This window comes from Coregonus lavaretus (genome assembly GCF_964263955.1).
Source record: "Coregonus lavaretus genome assembly, chromosome: 2".
NCBI classification, from domain to species: Eukaryota; Metazoa; Chordata; class Actinopteri; order Salmoniformes; family Salmonidae; genus Coregonus; species Coregonus lavaretus.
In genome coordinates, this window is record NC_139989.1 from 56,372,883 (window position 1) to 56,395,163 (window position 22,281).

The window sequence follows — 22,281 nt, forward strand, 5'->3', positions numbered from 1 at the left end:
AACGTATGCTACTATTTCATACAGCCTCCTAAGAGGTATAATTAAAGCAATATAAGACCAAATAGGACAAAAATTAAACGGAGTAAAAGCTAATTAATAACAGTTTATTCTGTTACAGTACTCTAAAACACATTCAAACATTAATGCCTACGACAAATACTTTTCTTGTTTGTAATGTCACCCTCTAACATTTATAAATGATTGTTACAAATAATGTTTTATCTGGAAATTGATCTTTTTAAATAACAGATACAGTAAGGTATTTTCGGACAAATATGACATTTTATTTAAATGAGTCTCATTTACAGTATAATACACGTAACTTTGTTAAGTATATAAGGATACTTGCGAGTAAACACAAATAGTTCCTATTGACGTGAAACGTCATGGCGTTTTGTCGTTATTAATTTGGTGTTCCTTGTTGAAGCTTTATAGGCATTAACTTTGAAAAGTACTGGCAAAAGCGTTGGAATTAAGAAATATCCTCTTTTGCCTCAAAGTGTGGTCTATAGCCCATGTTGTTTTCCTGACAACAGGAAATGAATGTTATGCCCTCATCTAACTGCATTACCTATTGTAGGTAAGCAAACTCAAATAGAATGTTAAAATAGGTTAAAGGGGCAGTCCCACTAGCAGAGTCACAGCCCACAGCTACCACCAAATGTAATCCTCAAAAATAAAGACAGGAAGCTTTACCAAACAATTCAAACCACAGTAAAAATACATAAAACATGGTAAAATAACGTTTTTGATCATCCTTCTGAAGCACATCCGAACCTCTTTCTGTCCCACACATGTATGAGTAAGGAGAGGAGAGCAGGGGCGCTTTCCCCAAAGTAGAAAGGATTTGTGAGGAATTCATTTTCCTGCATGACATTACTGTACATATACAACCAGGAGACCAAACAATACATGAATGAGTTAGCCTTTCGGCTTAGCAACGTACATAAAAGCTAATAATTCGGTTTGACTTTTAAACATGTACTGCAGGTAATACTCACATATTTCTGATGTATATACATATATTTATGTAAACATATGGACACTTTTTTTTTTTACAATAACTACATGTATAAGCGTTTGCAATAATTATTTTCTGTCAAGTATGCTACCAATACGCTATCATGAAATTGAAATTTGATTAGATTTTCAGTGCCATATTTCACCTGTTCTTTTCCTTTAATTTCCATGTCAGGAAAAAGTGTCAATTTTTATATTTACGACTTCCTGTAAAAGTGTGCTTTGTAGGGCAGAAAAGGGCTGAAATTTCATAAAAGATTCATTTGCAATTAGTCTAAGAAGAAAATGTATTGTTTCCTATAAAAAAAAAAGAGTTACCATCTTATTAACACAAGGATATACAGTGGGGGAAAAAAGTATTTAGTCAGCCACCAATTGTGCAAGTTCTCCCACTTAAAAAGATGAGAGAGGCCTGTAATTTTCATCATAGGTACACGTCAACTATGACAGACAAATTGAGAAAAGAAAATCCAGAAAATCACATTGTAGGATTTTTAATGAATTTATTTGCAAATTATGGTGGAAAATAAGTATTTGGTCACCTACAAACAAGCAAGATTTCTGGCTCTCACAGACCTGTAACTTCTTCTTTAAGAGGCTCCTCTGTCCTCCACTCGTTACCTGTATTAATGGCACCTGTTTGAACTTGTTATCAGTATAAAATACACCTGTCCACAACCTCAAACAGTCACACTCCAAACTCCACTATGGCCAAGACCAAAGAGCTGTCAAAGGACACCAGAAACAAAATTGTAGACCTGCACCAGGCTGGGAAGACTGAATCTGCAATAGGTAAGCAGCTTGGTTTGAAGAAATCAACTGTGGGAGCAATTATTAGGAAATGGAAGACATACAAGACCACTGATAATCTCCCTCGATCTGGGGCTCCACACAAGATCTCACCCCGTGGGGTCAAAATGATCACAAGAACGGTGAGCAAAAATCCCAGAACCACACGGGGGGACCTAGTGAATGACCAGCAGAAAGCTGGGACCAAAGTAACAAAGCCTACCATCAGTAACACACTACGCCGCCAGGGACTCAAATCCTGCAGTGCAAGGCGTGTCCCCCTGCTTAAGCCAGTACATGTCCAGGCCCGTCTGAAGTTTGCTAGAGTGCATTTGGATGATCCAGAAGAGGATTGGGAGAATGTCATATGGTCAGATGAAACCAAAATAGAACTTTTTGGTAAAAACTCAACTCGTCGTGTTTGGAGGACAAAGAATGCTGAGTTGCATCCAAAGAACACCATACCTACTGTGAAGCATTGGGGTGGAAACATCATGCTTTGGGGCTGTTTTTCTGCAAAGGGACCAGGACGACTGATCTGTGTAAAGGAAAGAATGAATGGGGCCATGTATCGTGAGATTTTGAGTGAAAACCTCCTTCCATCAGCAAGGGCATTGAAGATGAAACGTGGCTGGGTCTTTCAGCATGACAATGATCCCAAACACACCGCCCGGGCAACGAAGGAGTGGCTTCGTAAGAAGCATTTCAAGGTCCTGGAGTGGCCTAGCCAGTCTCCAGATCTCAACCCCATAGAAAATCTTTGGAGGGAGTTGAAAGTCCGTGTTGCCCAGCGACAGCCCCAAAACATCACTGCTCTAGAGGAGATCTGCATGGAGGAATGGGCCAAAATACCAGCAACAGTGTGTGAAAACCTTGTGAAGACTTACAGAAAACGTTTGACCTGTGTCATTGCCAACAAAGGGTATATAACAAAGTATTGAGAAACTTTTGTTATTGACCAAATACTTATTTTCCACCATAATTTGGAAATAAATTCATTAAAAATCCTACAATGTGATTTTCTGGATTTTCTTTCTCATTTTGTCTGTCATAGTTGACGTGTACCTATGATGAAAATTACAGGCTTCTCTCATCTTTTTAATTGGGAGAACTTGCACAATTGGTGGCTGACTAAATACTTTTTTCCCCCACTGTACATACTGAAATGTTCAAGGGTCCAAAAGTGCATAAAGCTCATTAAATTGGTCTCATCATAGTAAAGGGGAAGGAAAATGTTGACGAATAGCCCAATATTAGAAGACACCTGTGGAGGCTGCTGAGGGTAGGATGGCTCATAATAATGGCTGGAACGAAGCCAATGGAATGGCATTAAACACATGGCACCATGTGTTTGATGTTGTTGATACCTTTCCACTAATTCTGCTCCATTCAATACCACATGCCCGGACTTCCCAATTAAGGTGCCACCAACCTCCTGTGATAGACACATTTAGTAATAGTTTTTGTCATTAAAGCCTCTTAGTCTTATTTACTTGCTACACTTACATAGTGTACAGGTACTACCAGAGCTAAGCGTCACTGTTGCAACTGATCCGGTTGTTTTACAATTGTACAGGTAGTATTAATAACACCTATCGCAAATATTTGGTGTTTCTTAGGTTCTGATTGAAAATATTATGTTGGACCCTTTCCTTCCCCTATGTACACACCACACAAGATAACATGGAGGGAAGCTGACAAAAGCTTTTCAAAGAGGAAAGCAAATATAAAAGCTGTGTAACAGATATTTGCTGTGGTGCCATAGTGCTTGAACCCTGCCACGGCTGCTTGCAGCTATATATTTTTTGGTTTTCCCTTTTGAAATGTGAAAACAGACAGACACAGGTCAGTAATGTTTGCTATCCTCACAATGTTAGGTTATATCCTCCTTCGGGTAGCTAGCTGCAGATGAGATACAAGACTACAGACATATCCCACACTGACAGACAGATCAAAACCTCAATAGTAATATATGATGCAACGCGGCTGCGCAGGCGGACAGCAAGCATGGTCCTCTGCAGGAGGAGGATTGGTGTTCAGTTCAGTAGCTACACTGCTGCTTGGCAGGAGTGCCGGATGGAGCAAGTGGGCCGGGGGTACCTAGGTGCTGTAGATGCCTCAGAGAGAGGGGTTTCCTGGGGTAGACTCTACAAGGCAAAGAGGGCATCCTCCGTCCGTTCGGCCTTCTTGCGGGTGCCGCTGGGGGCGCTGATAGGGGGACCAGGCTCATCACTAGGGAGCGATGGTAAGGAATCGACCACCTTCGCTCGATCCTCCAGAAACTTATCAAACTCTACAGGAAGAGGAGAGAAAACCCCTGTTAACAGCAGGACATGGTTCGTCAGTTGTTGACTTTTTGCGTAGTGATCATCATTGCTGCACCTTCTGGAGAGGCACAGTCCTGCATGTTTTTTGCCCCACATCAGCAGTGAAACACCTCATTCATGCAATCAATGTGTTGAAGATCAGTAGATTGGTTGAATCAGGTGTGATGGTATTAGCTGAGACAAAAGCCTGCAGCACTGCGGCTCTCCAGGAGCAGGATTGAGAATAAGAGCACAAAGGCTGCATTTACACGGGCAGCCCAATTCTGATCTGATCGGATTGGTCAAAAGACCAATTAAGTTGCAAAAGATCAGAATTAGGCTGCCTGTGTAAACGCAGCCTAATATATCAAGCACTAAAGAGCTGATCAGAGAATTTTGACACACAAAGTAAGAAGCAGAATCTATGCCACATTTAATGAGAGCTTCTACACATGCACAGTAGCAGTATCAAGTGTTAGTGCCCTGAATCCATCCATACCTTCACTCGTCACCCCTTCCTCACCATCTAAACCATCGCCTTTCTATTCAGAGGAGAAGAAACAGAAATCAGTCAATCCATAACATTTGTGGTCAATTCTGCCAGGAGGATCACACAACCATTGACTCACCAAGATGCCTTACAGTAAATTGACATTGTTAGGAGACAAAGTCAAAACATTGGTCTTCCCTTAGGTATTGTAAAAGTATGGGTTGCAAAATTATTTCCCAAAATCCCCTTGTATTCCAGAAATCCCAGTGTAGAATTCACAGATTTCCTGCTTATTCCCTCTTGATTCCAGGAATCTTCCAACTGGGATTTCTTGAAAACCAGGGTATTTTGGGAAAGTTACGGGAATTTTGCAACCCCTACGTACAAGTTGACTAGGCTACTTACCTTCCTAACTCCTACAGGACACCATTCACAACTCAGGGAGGTCACTCCCACCCAGTGCTTTTGTACTGACATTGAGGTACTTCAAGAACATGTACTTTCCACCACTGTGTTGGACCCATGCTTCCATCATACTTCAATAGATCCATCCACTCGTCCATCCAACCTTTCAGGAACATGTTTACTCTGCTATATCCCTTTAACAACAGGACCTGTGTCTACCTTTCACATTCATCAGGAATAACCACTGTAGCATCACCTGGTGTGATGTGATACAGTACCAATGTCATCTTTAGACTGGCAGGTTTTATTTTCTAGATTAGCATTACGGTCGCATGTGAGAGATGCGCATCATAGATCACTTTTATATTGTTATTTCACTCTCATCATTGGTGGAAAACCATTAGTCAGATAATGTATCGATGGAAGATGGTCAACTAAAGTTAAGAACACTACATGTGATCTACCTGGTTACGTGAGATGGATAGAAATGTCATGTGATAAAAGAAAAAGAAACGAGAGAGAAGAGAGAGAGAGAAATCAAGGTAAAGAAGTCTCACCACATCAGCACAGAGCCACTCCTCTATGTCATCCATGACAGAGGACTGCGATACGGGGATCTATGGAGCAAAGCCATGGACAAACCCAGGGGACGGCACAAAGCCACACAAAATAATAAACCCCACCGCCACACCCACCCGACAACAGAAACAAAACAAAGAAACAACAAAAACAAAAGAAAAACAACAAGAATAGATTCACCGGAGGCTCTGAGAGGAAAATGACAAATAACAAAAACAACGCCATCAAACCAAAACCAAGAGCAGAGGAAGATAACAACCAGACACATCACAGTGGTCCTCAGACACAGCCCTGAGGAGTCCCTATGTGTGCAGGTTTCCTTTATCATGTTCAACACATTGATTTATTATGGACAGGATTTTTTCCTGACTGGGCATAGGCAATAACCAGGTCATAGGCAATGTCCAGAGTTGTACCTGGGTCAAATCACATGGTCAGTATTCAGGGAAAACTCCAGTCCCAGACCACTTCCCAGGTAATTATTTTGTCCTCATTGGTTCTAAATGAGTAGGCATGGAACTACCAGCTGCCAGCTACAGTTATGTAACACTGTGTTAATTAGTCCACATCATTAGTCAATTAACAGATCAGCCAATTAACATTATTCAATCATTTGTTGGAAGGACAACCTGCAAAACACAGGGACCACCGAAGACTGGGAATGAGGACTAATGTCATAATGACACACGCACACACAGAGCATAAGCAATGCTGGCTGCATGACATGCAGTGACAGTGAGAATGGAAAGGAGAATGTGAGAGGGTGGATGCCATGGTGTGTGTGTGTAGAGGTCGGAGTGACTCAGGGTACAGTACCAGCAATCAGGTCTGATAGGAGAGGGGTCAATAGTCATGAAGGCTGCCCTAACAGTTGCCTGTATGCACAGATCTAGGATCAGCTTACCCTCCTGGTTTAATGGTTCTGGGCAGAAGTATGCCTATATGCACAGGTCTAGGATCAGCTTACCTTCCCCAGATCCTAACCTGAACCATTTATTAAACATCAGTGTCATGATGCAACTGAATCATAGCCGATCTCTTCCAAGCTCCTTTTAGTTGCTGATCACAAAGATCCAAGAGAATGAGATACTGAGCAGTTACTCAGAAGTACACAGACTAGTCATGCTTTGAGCAGAAGAATAAGATAGAGAAGAGATCATGCTCAAGCTGCCAGGCATCTGCATTCACTGACGTCATATCTACAATCTAGTCTTTAGAATCTAGATTCTCTAACAGATCAAATTCCACTGTTGTGTACCGATATGAGAAGGACATAAATGTATAATGCTCTTAAAGATTCTGATAGATCTTTTGGGACATTGATGAGAGATGTTGAAACAATCACTATGTGAAGTAGTGGTGGGTTTTTTCAGTCTCCACCAGTCTATTGAGGAATCAAAAAAGGAAAACATCAAAATGTACTGTTGTGTAGGATGCTCCATACACTAGGTCACTAGCGGTAGATATAAAACTCACTCAAAGGTAAAACAGAGGGTGAGTTACTGTAAGGGAATTCCCCACAGAGTCACGTGATTTGCATAATGATACGCAAGTCAGATCATTTGGACTTTGGCTGTCTAGCTAGCTACACTCCTTTCGAGCAACTTCACAATGTATTGTTGTTAAGCCTTATTCACAGATTCCGGGTGTTGAACATTATGCAATGCCAACTTTTCAAAGCCAACAGGGTCGACATACCATGGTCGACATATACCATGGTCAACAGGGTTGACATACCCAGGTCAACAGGGTTGACTTACCATCGTCAACAGGGTTGACATACCATGGTCAACATACCATGGTCAATAGGGTTGACATAGCAAGGTCAACATACCATGGTCAATAGGGTTGACATACCAAGGTCAACATACCATGGTCAACAGGGTTGACATACCATGGTCAACAGGGTTGACATAGAAGAAGGACCATAATTGAAAGAAATAATAATAATAATAATAATAATAATAATAATAATAATAATAATAATATGCCACTTAGCAGACGCTTTTATCCAAAGCGACTTACAGTCATGCGTGCATACATTTTTGTGTATGGGTGGTCCCGGGGATCGAACCCACTACCCTGGCGTTACAAGCACCGTGCTCTACCAGCTGAGCTGGTATAAGTATGGTACAATATGGAACAGTTTTATACCAATCATAGGAGCAATCAATGCATCACATCAACAGTATTGTAGCTAATAGGTTTAATATGTTAAATCAGTTAATGCACTAGTCTTCCAGTGTTAAAATGGAACTACTATACTAGTTGTCTTTAATATGTATAGTATATTATCTACACTGAACAAAAATATAAACGCAACATGTAAAGTGTTGTTAAATAGCATTAGCATTACCCAGGTGCACCTTGTGCTGGGGACAATAAAAGGCCACTCTAAAATGTGCAGTTTTGTCACACAACACAATGCCACAGATGTCTCAAGTTTTGAGGGAGCGTGCAATTGGCATGCTGATTGTAGGAATGTCCACCAGAGCTGTTGCCAGATAATTTAATGTTAATTTGTTTACCATAAGCCTCCTTAATGCTGTTTTAGAGAATTTGACAGTACGTCCAACCGGCCTCACAATCGCAGACCACGTGTATGGCGTCGTGTTGCGAGTGGTTTGCTGATGTCAACATTGTGAACAGAGTGCCCCATGGTGGTGGTGGGGTTATGGTATGGGCAGGAATAAGCTATGGACAACGAACCAAATTGCATTTTATCGATGGCAATTTGAATGCACAGAAATACTGTGATGAGATCCTGAGGGCCATTTTGAGGCCCATCTTTTAAAAAGGTATCTGTGACCAACAGACGCATTCTGTATTCCCAGTCATGTGAAATCCATAGATTAGGGCCTAATGAATTTATTTTAATTGACTAATTTCCTCATATGAACTGTAACTCAGTAAAATCTTAGAAATTGTTACATGTTGCGTTTATATTTTTGTTCAGTATACTTCAATCAAATTTCTCTATAGACTGTTAGCTTGACAATGAATGTGACAGAGATGATACTTTCTACTACACAGACGTTTGAACCAGGTCCAATCAGCAATAATGATACTATTGACAACAAATCTGATGTCAACCATAGAAATAGAATCACTTTGAAAATGGCCGCCGGTCTACCCATTATAGACCCACTGACTTGAATGGGGATTCCCATTCTAGGGATTCTATTTCTATGATGTCAACAGCCTTGTCAACTTAACACCTGTTGTGCAGCAGTAAAGTATCTGTACCTCTCCTGGGTTTAGTGTGTTACTGTTAGACATGTACTGTTTGTGACTGATGAAAACCCACACCTGGTCCTGGGGACCAAGCAGACCTTTCACTTCATCCATGAGGGCAGGAGGAGAGGATGGAGGGATGAGAGGACCAGGACCAACAGTAGGAGGGACAGAGTGAAGGGAGTCCACATGTGTAACAGTAGGTGTGTGTGTGTGTGTGTGTGTGTGTGTGTGTGTGTGTGTATCCAAAATATGCATAATGACTCAGATTCACCATCTCAGAGGTCCTAGGAGTCTTGACTCCTTTCAGAGCACACAAGGACAAATTAAGATTCTAACAGCTTATTTATTCATCATTGTGTGGGTATTGTACAATTGGAGGAGTCGTCAAGCTTTTTCTAACGTGTCTCCATTCTACTGTTGGTGCTAGCTGGTTTAGCAGTGCTGGGATATGGATGGTCAGGGGGATGGATGGATGGTGACGAGGGGGCCAGGGGTGGAGGGGGGATATGGGTGATGGGGTGACTGGACATAGGGGGGAGGACACTGAGGATGGAGTCCTCACCATTCCTTGGGTAATAAGCCAGCTGTCTATGGGCAGTTCCAACTCTGGGTTATCATCCCCTATCACCCTCAGCTGAATCAACAACAGAACAAGACCTTACACAAGATTGAAGATAGAGGAAGCCCCAGACCAGAGCAACAGAGCACAGAGAGAAACAGAGAAATCAAATGCAACGCAACAACCCAGACTGAAGAAAAGATAGGGAGAAGGAAAGGATGGGGGGGAACAGACGAGAGGAAAAATACAGAATCATTCCAATAAAAAGGTGAACGCATGGGGAAAGGAGGAAGGAAATAAGGAGTTTGAACTTTGAGCCCTCAGCTGATCACTAAGCCCCAGACTGGCAGTTACATTCCATCTGAGGCAATCTCAACTGGCACTGGAGGGTGAAGGGTTTGTGTAATCGGCGTGTGTGAGAGAGAGAGTGTAGATTTCATAATACTTTGTGTCTGGCCTTACATGTGCATAATCTACATCTAGTTTAGTAGTGTAAAACCTGATAATTACAAAGTGCCTTGTTAGTACTGACTTACTGTGGTACTAGAAAAAAAACTCATCCAAAAAATAGTTTTGACAATTTGAAGGACAAAAGGTGACATGCAAAAAGTGGAATTCAATAGCATGGTTTCCTATGACCTTTGACACCCATAACGTGACAAAATACTGTCTTACAGAGTGCAATGAACAAGACAAGAGGAAGAAAAGAACACCCCAAAAAAAAACTATACTGAGGAATGACAGAATGACCAAGTAATGGGAGTTTATAGTTTAAAATGTTTAGAGAGAGTTTACATGTACCTCTTTAGAGTACCTAGTTATACTAGACTACAAGCCATGCTTATTGTCTGTGTTTGTTACTACAACACTACAAGAGTGTAGTTCACCATTCAAAGCTGGCTAGCCATGGTCTACTACTGTATTCATCCGGTATTACTCTGGTAAAGTCAGTCAGAGGCTGCGTCCAATGGCACCCTATTCCCTATATAGTTTAGTACTTTTGACCAGTGCACTATATAGGGAATAGGGTGCCATTTGTGGTACAGAGAGCCGAGGTCAATCACATGCAGAGAGAGGAGACCAGGGGCTGAGAGATGAACCTTGTCAGCCATTTTAACAGCACGTCAACCACACTCTACACTTCAATGTGGGGGGGATGTGAATCTAAACTACATCCCCCAGCATGCTTTGGTGCACTCACCCCTCCAGTGGTGTTCTGTTGTCTGACATCCAGAGCCGAGGCAAGCCCGCCCAGGGCCCGAGGGTCCTCGTACTTCACACTGACAACAAACACACACAAAAACACAAACAGAGAACAAGTTAGAGCCAGTCCCACTGTGTGGCATGGAGATTGTTCTGGAAGGCTGAGAGTGGCTCTAGAACAGGAGTGGACAAAAACACATTCACAACTCTGGTCCTGGGGGACAGCAAATTGCAGGCTTTTGTTCCAGCCCAGCTCTAACACACCAGATTACATTTATATTAGCCTAACTAGAAGACTATGATAAATTGATTATATTAATCAGGTGTGCTATTGCTGGACTGTGACCAAAAGCCTGCACACACTGCAGTCCGAGTCCGACAGGATCAAAGCTGCAAATCCATTGTAACAGGGTTCTAGAAGTTTGGAATGGGTTCTAGAAGCAAAAGGGAGAGCTAAGCTTGAAGAAGCCATACTTTTTGCGTTGGTCGGCCAGAGAGCTGGTTCTGGTCTGAGCGAACATGTCAAAGTCGTCTCCAGGGTTGTGGCCCGACAGAGAGGACAGGGTACCACTGACACTGTCCCCACCCACATCTGAGGGGGAGAGAGAGAGAGAGAGAGAGAGAGAGAGAGAGAGAGAGAGAGAGAGAGAGAGAGAGAGAGAGAGAGGCAGAGAGGCAGAGAGGCAGAGAGGCAGAGAGAGAGGGAGAGAGGCAGAGAGAGAGAGAGAGGCATAGAGAGAGAGAGAGAGAGAGAGAGAGAGAGAGAGAGAGAGAGAGAGAGAGAGAGAGAGAGAGAGAGAGGCAGAGCGAGAGGCAGAGAGAGAGAGAGGAGGGAAGAGAAAGAAAGGAAGAGAGAAAGAGTTGAGAGAGGGTGTAAAAGGGGTGTAGGGAAGAGAGTAAAAGAAAGAGAGATGAGATCTAAATGTCCACAATAACAGTCATCATCCTGCACCAGTCTTCTGGAATCAATGACAGTCATCATCCTGCACCAGTCCTCTAGAATCAATAACAGTCATCATCCTGCACCAGTCCTCTATAATAATAAAGATAATATGCCATTTAGCAGACACTTTTATCCAAAGTGACTTACAGTCATGCGTGCATACATTTTTGTGTATGGGTGGTCCCGGGGATCGAACCCACTACCTTGGCGTTACAAGCGCCGTGCTCTACCAGCTGAGCTACAGAGGACCTCTAGAATCAATGACAGTCATCATCCTGCACCAGTCCTCTGGAATCAATGACAGTCATCATCCTGCGCCAGTCCTCTAGAATCAATGACAGTCATCATCCTGCGCCAGTCCTCTAGAATCAATAACAGTCATCATCCTGCACCAGTCCTCTAGAATGAATGAGTCAACATCCTGCACCAGTCCTCTGGAATCAATGACAGTCATCATCCTTCACCAGTCCTCTAGAATCAATGACAGTCATCATGCTGCACCAATTCTCTAGAATCAATGACAGTCATCATCCTTCACCAGTCCTCTAGAATCCCTCATAATTCAGAAGCACCTCTCTTACTCCACTCACTGTGTGCGTCCCAAATGGCACCCTATTCCCGATGGGCCCTGGTCAAAAGTAGTACACTACATAGACAATAGGGTGCCATTTGAGACGCAAGCACTATAGATCAAAGGAGCATATTCTACCATGTTCTCCCCCTGCCTGCTAAGGCATTTTTCTCTATCTAAGGCCTCAGCCAGAGCATAGTGCCACAGAGTGCAGCAACATCATCTAGGCTAACAGGGGAGTCATTTACAGTGCGTTATGAGAGTTATGGAGCAGGGCTTATTTCCCATTAGAGCTCTGATTATAAACCTTCTTACACTCCACTCCACTGCATTTGTATACAGTACACAGTGTACCATTTATGTTCCTAATGAACCCTTCCCCATCCTTACCCATGCCAGCGAGCTGAGTGGACAGAGTTGAGGGGCCAGAGGTAGGGTCTTGGATCAGGGCCGGGGTCCGGGCAGGGGAGGCTGCAGCCCCTGTAGCCCCAGCCCTGGGGGCGGCCACGGGGGGGACGCTGGATGGTGGTGTGGGGGTGGCTCGGAGGCTGACCACAGCGGGCGAGCCTGGTGTTAGGTCTATCAGGTTGTCCTCTGTGGCTTCACTCAGCATCTGGAGGGAGACACAACAGAACACAGTCAACACACATACAGCGGTGGCTCTTGTAGAGAAGATTAACAGAGGTAGGAGGTACTGGAGATGTCTACTGGTCCAACACCTCACTGTCCTCTATGTTAGTCTATGGACATCAGAGGGGTTTGCTTTTATTTTATTTTATTTTTTATTTTTTTTGGTCATTTAGCAGACGCTCTTATCCAGAGCGACTTACAGGAGCAATTAGGGTTAAGTGCCTTGCTCAAGGGCACATCGGCAGATTTTTCACCTAGTCGGCTCGGGGATTAGAACCAGCGACCTTTCGGTTACTGGCACAACGCTCTTACCCACTAAGCTACCTGCCTTATATATATATATATATATATATATATATATATATGCACACACAGTGGGGAGAACAAGTATTTGATACACTGCCGATTTTGCAGGTTTTCCTGCTTACAAAGCATGTAGAGGTCTGTCATTTTTATCATAGGTACACTTCAACTGTGAGAGACGGAATCTAAAACAAAAATCCAGAAAATCACATTGTATGATTTTTAAGTAACTAATTTGCATTTTATTGCGTGATATAAGTATTTGATACATCAGAAAAGCAGAACTTAATATTTGGTACAGAAACCTTTGTTTGCAATTACAGAGATCATATGTTTCCTGTAGGTCTTGACCAGGTTTGCACACACTGCAGCAGGGATTTTGGCCCACTCCTCCATACAGACCTTCTCCAGATCCTTCAGGTTTCGGGGCTGTCGCTGGGCAATACGGACTTTCAGCTCCCTCCAAAGATTTTCTATTGGGTTCAGGTTTGGAGACTGGCTAGGCCACTCCAGGACCTTGAGATGCTTCTTACGGAGCCACTCCTTAGTTGCCCTGGCTGTGTGTTTCAGGTCGTTGTCATGCTGGAAGACCCAGCCACGACCCATCTTCAATGCCCTTACTGAGGGAAGGAGGTTGTTGGCCAAGATCTCGTGATACATGGCCCCTTCCATCCTCCCCTCAATACGGTGCAGTCGTCCTGTCCCCTTTGCAGAAAAGCATCCCCAAAGAATGATGTTTCCACTTCCATGCTTCACGGTTGGGATGGTGTTCTTGGGGTTGTACTCATCCTTCTTCTTCCTCCAAACACGGCGAGTGGAGTTTAGACCAAAAAGCTCTATTTTTGTCTCATCAGACCACATGACCTTCTCCCATTCCTCCTCTGGATCATCCAGATGGTCATTGGCAAACTTCAGACGGGCCTGGACATGCGCTGGCTTGAGCAGGGGAACCTTGCGTGCGCTGCAGGATTTTAATCCATGACGGCGTAGTGTGTTACTAATGGTTTTCTTTGAGACTGTGGTCCCAGCTCTCTTCAGGTCATTGACCAGGTCCTGCCGTGTAGTTCTGGGCTGATCCCTCACCTTCCTCATGATCATTGATGCCCCACGAGGTGAGATCTTGCATGGAGCCCCAGACTGAGGGTGATTGACCGTCATCTTGAACTTCTTCCATTTTCTAATAATTGCGCCAACAGTTGATGCCTTCTCACCAAGCTGCTTGCCTATTGTCCTGTAGCCCATCCCAGCCTTGTGCAGGTCTACAATTTTATCCCTGATGTCCTTACACAGCTCTCTGGTCTTGGCCATTGTGGATAGGTTGGAGTCTGTTTGATTGAGTGTGTGGACAGGTGTCTTTTATACAGGTAACGAGTTCAAACAGGTGCAGTTAATACAGGTAATGAGTGGAGAACAGGAGGGCTTCTTAAAGAAAAACTAACAGGTCTGTGAGAGCCGGAATTCTTGCTGGTTGGTAGGTGATCTAATACTTATGTCATGCTATAAAACGCAAATTAATTACTTAAAAATCATACAAATGTGATTTTCTGGATTTTTGTTTTAGATTCCATCTCTCACAGTTGAAGTGTACCTATGATAAAAAACTACAGACCTCTACATGCTTTGTAAGTAGGAAAACCTGCAAAATCGGCAGTGTATCAAATACTTGTTCTCCCCACTGTATATACACACATATACACACACACTACCGTTCAAAAGTTTTCTTTTCTTTTTATTGCCCAGTCTGAGACATGGCTTTTTCTTTGCAACTCTGCCTAGAAGGTCAGCATCCCGGAGTCGCCTCTTCACTGTTGACGTTGAGACTGGTGTATTGCGGGTACTATTTAATTTAACTATTCCTCTTTCTATTCTGGTTAGAGCCAGTTTGTGCTGTTCTGTGAAGGGAGTAGTACACAGCGTTGTACGAGATCTTCAGTTTCTTGGCAATTTCTTGCATGGAATAGCCTTCATTTCTCAGAACAAGAATAGACTGACGATTTTCAGAAGAAAGTTATTTGTTTCTGGCCATTTTGAGCCTGTAATCGAACCCACAATTGCTGATGCTCCAGATACTCAACTAGTCTCAAGAAGGCCAGTTGTATTGCTTCTTTAATCAGCACAACAGTTTTCAGCTGTGCTAACATAATTGCAAAAGGGTTTTCTAATGATCAATTAGCCTTTTTAAATGATAAACTTGGAATAGCAAACACAACGTGCCACTGGAACACAGGACTGATGGTTGCTGATAATGGGCCTCTGTACGCCTATGTAGATATTCCATAAAAAAATCAGCAGTTTCCAGCTACAATAGCCATTTACAACATTAACAATGTCTACACTGTATTTCTGATCAATTTGATGTTATTTTAATGGACTACATTTTTTTTTTTTCTTTCAAAAACAAGGACATTTCTAGGTGACCCCAAACTTTTGAACGGTAGTGTATATATGAGAGAGAGAGAGAGGAAGAGAGAAGAGAGGAGAGAGAGAGAGGGAGGGAATTACTTCATATTCTAGTTCTCTGGAACAACACCACTATATAAAATGTAATTTGGTCTTACTGTAGTAAGACATGTTTCAACATTTTCCTCATTGACTCTATTCATCTCAAGACAGAGCTGGGATAGAATGGAGTGATGTCATACTTGCCTCCATTAGCTGACCACGACACAAAGAAACAGAGAAACACACAGAGACATAAAACTGCTATACATGCAGCAAATCAGTCAGTCACAAACTTTGACAATCTAAATCATATCACATTGAAAATGCACTGAAACAAATCAGACATAATCAAATCAAATGTTATTTGTCACATGCTTCGTAAACATGTGTAGACTAACAGTGAAATGCTTACTTACGGCCCCTTCCCAACAATGCAGAATACAAAAAAATAATTATAATAATAATATTTAAAAATGATGGCACAAGGAATAAATCCACAATGAGTAATGACAGCTTGGCTATTTACATGGGGTAGCAGTACCCAGTCAATGTGCAGGGGTACGAGGTAATTGAGGTAGATATGTACATATACAGTGGGGGGAAAAAAGTATTTAGTCAGCCACCAATTGTGCAAGTTCTCCCACTTAAAAAGATGAGAGGCCTGTAATTTTCATCATAGGTACACGTCAACTATGACAGACAAATTGAGATTTCTTTTCTCCAGAAAATCACATTGTAGGATTTTTAATGAATTTATTTGCAAATTATGGTGGAAAATAAGTATTTGGTCACCTACAAACAAGCAAGATTTCTGGCTCTCACAGACCTGTAACTTCTTCTTTAAGAGGCTCCTCTGTCCTCCACTCGTTACCTGTATTAATGGCACCTGTTTGAACTTGTTATCAGTATAAAATACACCTGTCCACAACCTCAAACAGTCACACTCCAAACTCCACTATGGCCAAGACCAAAGAGCTGTCAAAGGACACCAGAAACAAAATTGTAGACCTGCACCAGGCTGGGAAGACTGAATCTGCAATAGGTAAGCAGCTTGGTTTGAAGAAATCAACTGTGGGAGCAATTATTAGGAAATGGAAGACATACAAGACCACTGATAATCTCCCTCGATCTGGGGCTCCACACAAGATCTCACCCCGTGGGGTCAAAATGATCACAAGAACGGTGAGCAAAAATCCCAGAACCACACGGGGGGACCTAGTGAATGACCTGCAGAGAGCTGGGACCAAAGTAACAAAGCCTACCATCAGTAACACACTACGCCGCCAGGGACTCAAATCCTGCAGTGCCAGACGTGTCCCCCTGCTTAAGCCAGTACATGTCCAGGCCCGTCTGAAGTTTGCTAGAGTGCATTTGGATGATCCAGAAGAGGATTGGTAGAATGTCATATGAAACCAAAATAGAACTTTTTGGTAAAAACTCAACTCGTCATGTTTGGAGGACAAAGAATGCTGAGTTGCATCCAAAGAACACCATACCTACTGTGAAGCATGGGGGTGGAAACATCATGCTTTGGGGCTGTTTTTCTGCAAAGGGACCAGGACGACTGATCCGTGTAAAGGAAAGAATGAATGGGGCCATGTATCGTGAGATTTTGAGTGAAAACCTCCTTCCATTAGCAAGGGCATTGAAGATGAAACGTGGCTGGGTCTTTCAGCATGACAATGATCCCAAACACACCGCCCGGGCAACGAAGGAGTGGCTCCGTAAGAAGCATTTCAAGGTCCTGGAGTGGCCTAGCCAGTCTCCAGATCTCAACCCCATAGAAAATCTTTGGAGGGAGTTGAAAGTCTGTGTTGCCCAGCGACAGCCCCAAAACATCACTGCTCTAGAGGAGATCTGCATGGAGGAATGGGCCAAAATACCAGCAACAGTGTGTGAAAACCTTGTGAAGACTTACAGAAAACGTTTGACCTGTGTCATTGCCAACAAAGGGTATATAACAAAGTAGAGAAACTTTTGTTATTGACCAAATACTTATTTTCCACCATAATTTGCAAATAAATTCATTAAAAATCCTACAATGTGATTTTCTGGATTTTTTTCCTCATTTTGTCTGTCATAGTTGACGTGTACCTATGATGAAAATTACAGGCCTCTCTCATCTTTTTAAGTGGGAGAACTTGCACAATTGGTGGCTGACTAAATACTTTTTTCCCCCACTGTATGTAGGGATAAAGTGACTAGGCAACAGGATAGATAATAGACAGTAACAGCAGCGTATGTGATGAGTGTGGAAATGTGGAAGTGTGTGTGTGTTGAAGTGTGTGAGTGTGTTGTGAGTGAGTGTGTAAAGTAAGCATGTGTGAGTGTGTGGGTAGAGCATTGTGGTAATCACAACAAACTTGCGAAAGTATTCACCCCCCTTGGCATTTTTCCTATTTTGTTGCCTTACAACCTGGAATTAAAATTGATTTTTGGGGGGTTTGTATCATTTGATTTACACAACATGCTTACCACTTTGAAGATGCAAAATATTTTTTTATTGTGAAACAAACAAGAAATAAAACAAAAAAATAGAAAACTTGAGCGTGCATAAATATTCACCACCCCCCAAAGTCAATACTTTGTAGAGCCACCTTTTGCAGCAATTACAGGGTATGTCTCTATAAGCTTGGCACATCTAGCCACTGGATTTTTGCCCATTCTTCAAGGCAAAACTGCTCCAGCTCCTTCAAGTTGGATGGGTTCCACTGGTGTACAGCAATCTTTAAGTCATACCACAGATTCTCAATTGGATTGAGGTCTGGGCTTTGACTAGGCCATTCCAAGACATTTAAATGTTTCCCCTTAAACCACTCGAGTGTTGCTTTAGCAGTATGCTTAGCGTCTTTGTCCTGCTGGAAGGTGAACCTCCGTCCCAGTCTCAAATCTCTGGAAGACTGAAACAGGTTTCCCTCAAGAATTTCCCTGTATTTAGCGCCATCCATCATTCCTTCAATTCTGACCAGTTTTCCCAGTCCCTGCCGATGAAAAACATCCCCACAGCATGATGCTGCCACCACCATGATTCACTGTGGGGATGGTGTTCTCGGGGTGTTGGGTTTGCGCCAGACCTAGCGTTTTCCTTGATGGCCAAAAAGCTCAATTTTAGTCTAATCTGACCAGAGTACCTTCTTCCATATGTTTGGGGAGTCTCCCACATGACTTTTGGCAAACACCAAACGTGTTTGCTTCTTTTTTTCTTTAAGCAATGGCTTTTTTCTGGCCACTCTTCCATAAAAGCCCAGCTCTGTGGAGTGTACGGCTTAAAGTGGTCCTATGGACAGATACTCCAATCTCCGCTGTGGAAATTTGCAGCTCCTTCAGGGTTATCTTTGGTGTCTTTGTTGCCTCTCTGATTAATACCCTCCTTGCCTGGTCTGTGAGTTTTGGTGGGCGGCCCTCTCTTGGCAGGTTTGATGTGGTGCCATATTCGTTCCATTTTTTTATATTGGATTTAAAATGGTGCTCCGTGGGATGTTCAAAGTTTCGGATATTTTTTTATAACCCAACCCTGATCTGTACTTCTCCACAACTTTGTCCCTGACCTGTTTGGAGAGCTCCTTGGTCTTCATGGTGCCGCTTGCTTGGTGGTGCCCCTTGCTTAATGGTGTTGCAGACTCTGGGGCCTTTCAGAACAGGTGTATATATACTGAGATCATGTGGCAGATCATGTGACACTTAGATTGCACACAGGTGGACTTTATTGAACTAATTATGTGACTTCTGAAGGTAATTGGTTGCACCAGATCTTATTTAGGGGCTTCATAGCAAAGGGGGTGAATACATATGCACGCACCACTTTTCCGTTATTTATTTTTTAGGATTTTTTTAAACAACTTATTTTTTAAATTTCGTTAGTAAGATAACTCACCCCGTTATTCTGAGCCGCTCTACCCGACCGGTACCTCTCATACCTGCAACACACAACAAGACAAGTCCTCTGAGTTCAACGTAACGAACACGTAGGCATCGTCATGAATCACACATTTACATTTCTTTAATCTCTAAAAAACAAACATGAAAGGAACGCTTTGTCTTTTTGAGGCCATCAAATGTTTAATAGAAGTGTGTGCTCCAGATAGGTCCCCAAGGCCTAAGATGTTTAACTCTGTTCTTGTAGGTAGGGCCTGCTGGAACTATGTGCTCTACATGCCAACATTATGTCACAGATTGATATCCTCGTTCACCAGTGGGCTTTGCGTAGCTGTAAGCGTAAGAAGTCAGGTAAGCTAAATTGTGTGTGTATGTGTGTGTGTGTGTGTATTGTCATGCCCGTGTGTGTTACCTCTCGTATCGTAGGAAGATGTTGTTGAGGTCGTCGTTGACGTGCAGCAGCTCCTCTGTCACCTCCTCGTTGGAGACCCGGGAGATCAGCTCCACCACCCGCTGCTGCATGGCCCTGCACGTCCTGTTCAGCTCCTACACACACACACACACACACACACACACACACACACACGGGGTGAGGACAGGGAATCACTGATGGAAAGGTGAGAGTCTGTCTGTCACTCAGAAGGTCGATGACTAGAATTCCCTAAAACAGGTCTCTAGCTAGCCAATAGCCATAAATGTCCATAATTAGACTCAGTTGTGTTACTGAGTAAGAGAAATCACAACACTTACATTTTATTTTTTGAATCACAGTTTAACTGTATTACCTAAAGTCAGCTCACAAAACAGTGGAAAGGTCACCTGATTCAAATACCTATCTATCACACCCTCAGTCTGAACTACAAATGGTATCCAGTGTCGTATTCATTGGGGCACAACGTAGCAAAAATGTGTGTTTCTTAATAATAATAATAATAATATGCCATTTAGCAGACGCTTTTATCCAAAGCGACTTACAGTCATGCGTGCATACATTTTTATTTTTATTTTTTTGTGTATGGGTGGTCCCGGGGATCGAACCCACTACCTTAGCGTTACACACTTCTTATTGAACAAGTTCAGGTAGTCCCTCCCTGTTTCAATAGGTTGTTTTCTTCCGTTGGTGCCTAATGAATACGACCCACCTTTGCTTAATCGAGAACCACATTGATTCTAGTCTATTGGTTCAGTGCTTGGAGCAATACTGAAACGCTACAGCTCAGCCAGCTCTGCTTTATCAAGCCTAGTGGTTATGTGGTATGTGTCACAAGACCCGGATTCTGTAGGGGATTTAATTAAAACACTGAGGCTTACATTCTCTTTGAGGTTCTGAGAGCGTGCTTAGTGGTTAGTTCTGCGCCACATCTCCCGAGTGGCGCAGTGGTCTAAGGCACTGCATCGCAGTGCTAGCTGTGCCACTAGAGATCCTGGTTCGAATCCAGGCTCTGTCATAGCCGGCCGCGACCGTGAGACCCATGGGGCGGCGCACAATTGGCCCAGCGTCGTCCAGGGTAGGGGAGGGAATGGCCGGCAGGGATGTAGAGCATGGCGTTTGCAACGGCAGGGTTGTGGGTTCGATTCCCACGGGGGGCCAGTATGAAAAAATAAATAATGTATGCACTCACTAACTGTAAGTCGCTCTGGATAAGAGCGTCTGCTAAATGACAAAAAAAAAAAAGTTCTTGGAATTTGACCACAGGCAGTGGTCTGTCAGGCTGCGGAGTGAAGTTTCCCCTATAGGGGCTCGATTCAATCCGTATCGCCGAAAGTTCAGAGCTACAGCACGATTGAAATTTCAAGGCAATGTTACTGCGTTCACGGAGACTGCATTCACGGTAAACGCTGCATGTCGGCTCAATCGGAAACTACCTTTAAAATTTCAAGCACGCTTGGGCTCCCGAGTGGCGCAGTGGTCTAAGGCACTGCATCTCAGTGCTTGAGGCGTCACTACAGACCCCCTGGTTCGATTCCAGGCTGTATCACAACCGGCCGTGATTGGGAGTTCCATAGGGCGGCGCACAATTGGCCCAGCGTCGTCCGGGTTTGGCCGGTGTAGGTCGTCATTGTAAATAAGAATTTGTTCTTAACTGACTTGCCTAGTTAAATAAAGGTAAAATAAAAAAAATTAAAAAAAAATAGTGTGGAACTTCGGTGATGCGGTTTGAATCGAGCCCTAGGTACAGATCTAGGATCAGCTTCACCTCAACCAATTAAATGCAAAACTGACCCAAGATCAGCATCTAGGGGCAACTTCACCCTACACCAACTGTCACTTAAGCAAGTACAGTACAGTAATATTTAGCATTCATTCCTCCTCACCCTTAGAGTGGTGGTACTACTCCCCCTAGAGTGGTGGTCCTATGGTGGTACTACACCCTCTAGAGTAGTGGTCCTATGGTGGTAGTACTCCCTCTAGAGTGGTGGTACTATGGTGGTAGTACTCCCTCTAGAGTGGTGGTACTATGGTGGTACTACTCCCCCTAGAGTGGTGGTACTATGGTGGTACTACTCCCCCTAGAGTGGTGGTACTATGGTGGTACTACTCCCTCTAGAGTGGTGGTACTATGGTGGTAGTACTCCCTCTAGAGTGGTGGTACTATGGTGGTAGTACTCCCTCTAGAGTGGTGGTACTATGGTGGTAGTACTCCCCCTAGAGTGGTGGTACTATGGTGGTACTACTTCCCCTAGAGTGGTGGTACTATGGTGGTACTACTCCCCCTAGAGTGGTGGTACTATGGTGGTAGTACTCCCCCTAGGGTGGTGGTACTATGGTGGTACTACACCCTCTAGAGTAGTGGTCCTATGGTGGTAGTACTCCCTCTAGAGTGGTGGTACTATGGTGGTACTACTCCCTCTAGAGTGGTGGTACTATGGTGGTACTACTCCCCCTAGAGTGGTGGTACTATGGTGGTACTACTCTCCCTAGAGTGG

General features: G+C 43.3%; 1 protein-coding gene across 1 annotated transcript in view; it reads right to left on the reverse strand.

Moving 5' to 3' along the window:
* Positions 1-2,961: 2,961 nt before the first annotated feature.
* Positions 2,962-22,281, reverse strand: part of LOC311103344 (TOM1-like protein 2) — a 42,642-nt gene continuing 23,322 nt past the window's right edge. Inside the window, exons 8-14 of the mRNA XM_084144902.1 lie at positions 19,766-19,899; positions 19,352-19,394; positions 12,493-12,715; positions 11,063-11,180; positions 10,587-10,665; positions 4,615-4,657; positions 2,962-4,102 (exon numbers count right to left, since the gene is read on the reverse strand). Coding sequence (XP_084001028.1) covers positions 3,957-4,102; positions 4,615-4,657; positions 10,587-10,665; positions 11,063-11,180; positions 12,493-12,715; positions 19,352-19,394; positions 19,766-19,899 — 786 coding nt within the window. The 3' untranslated portion in view covers positions 2,962-3,956. The remainder of the gene's footprint in view (positions 4,103-4,614; positions 4,658-10,586; positions 10,666-11,062; positions 11,181-12,492; positions 12,716-19,351; positions 19,395-19,765; positions 19,900-22,281) is intronic.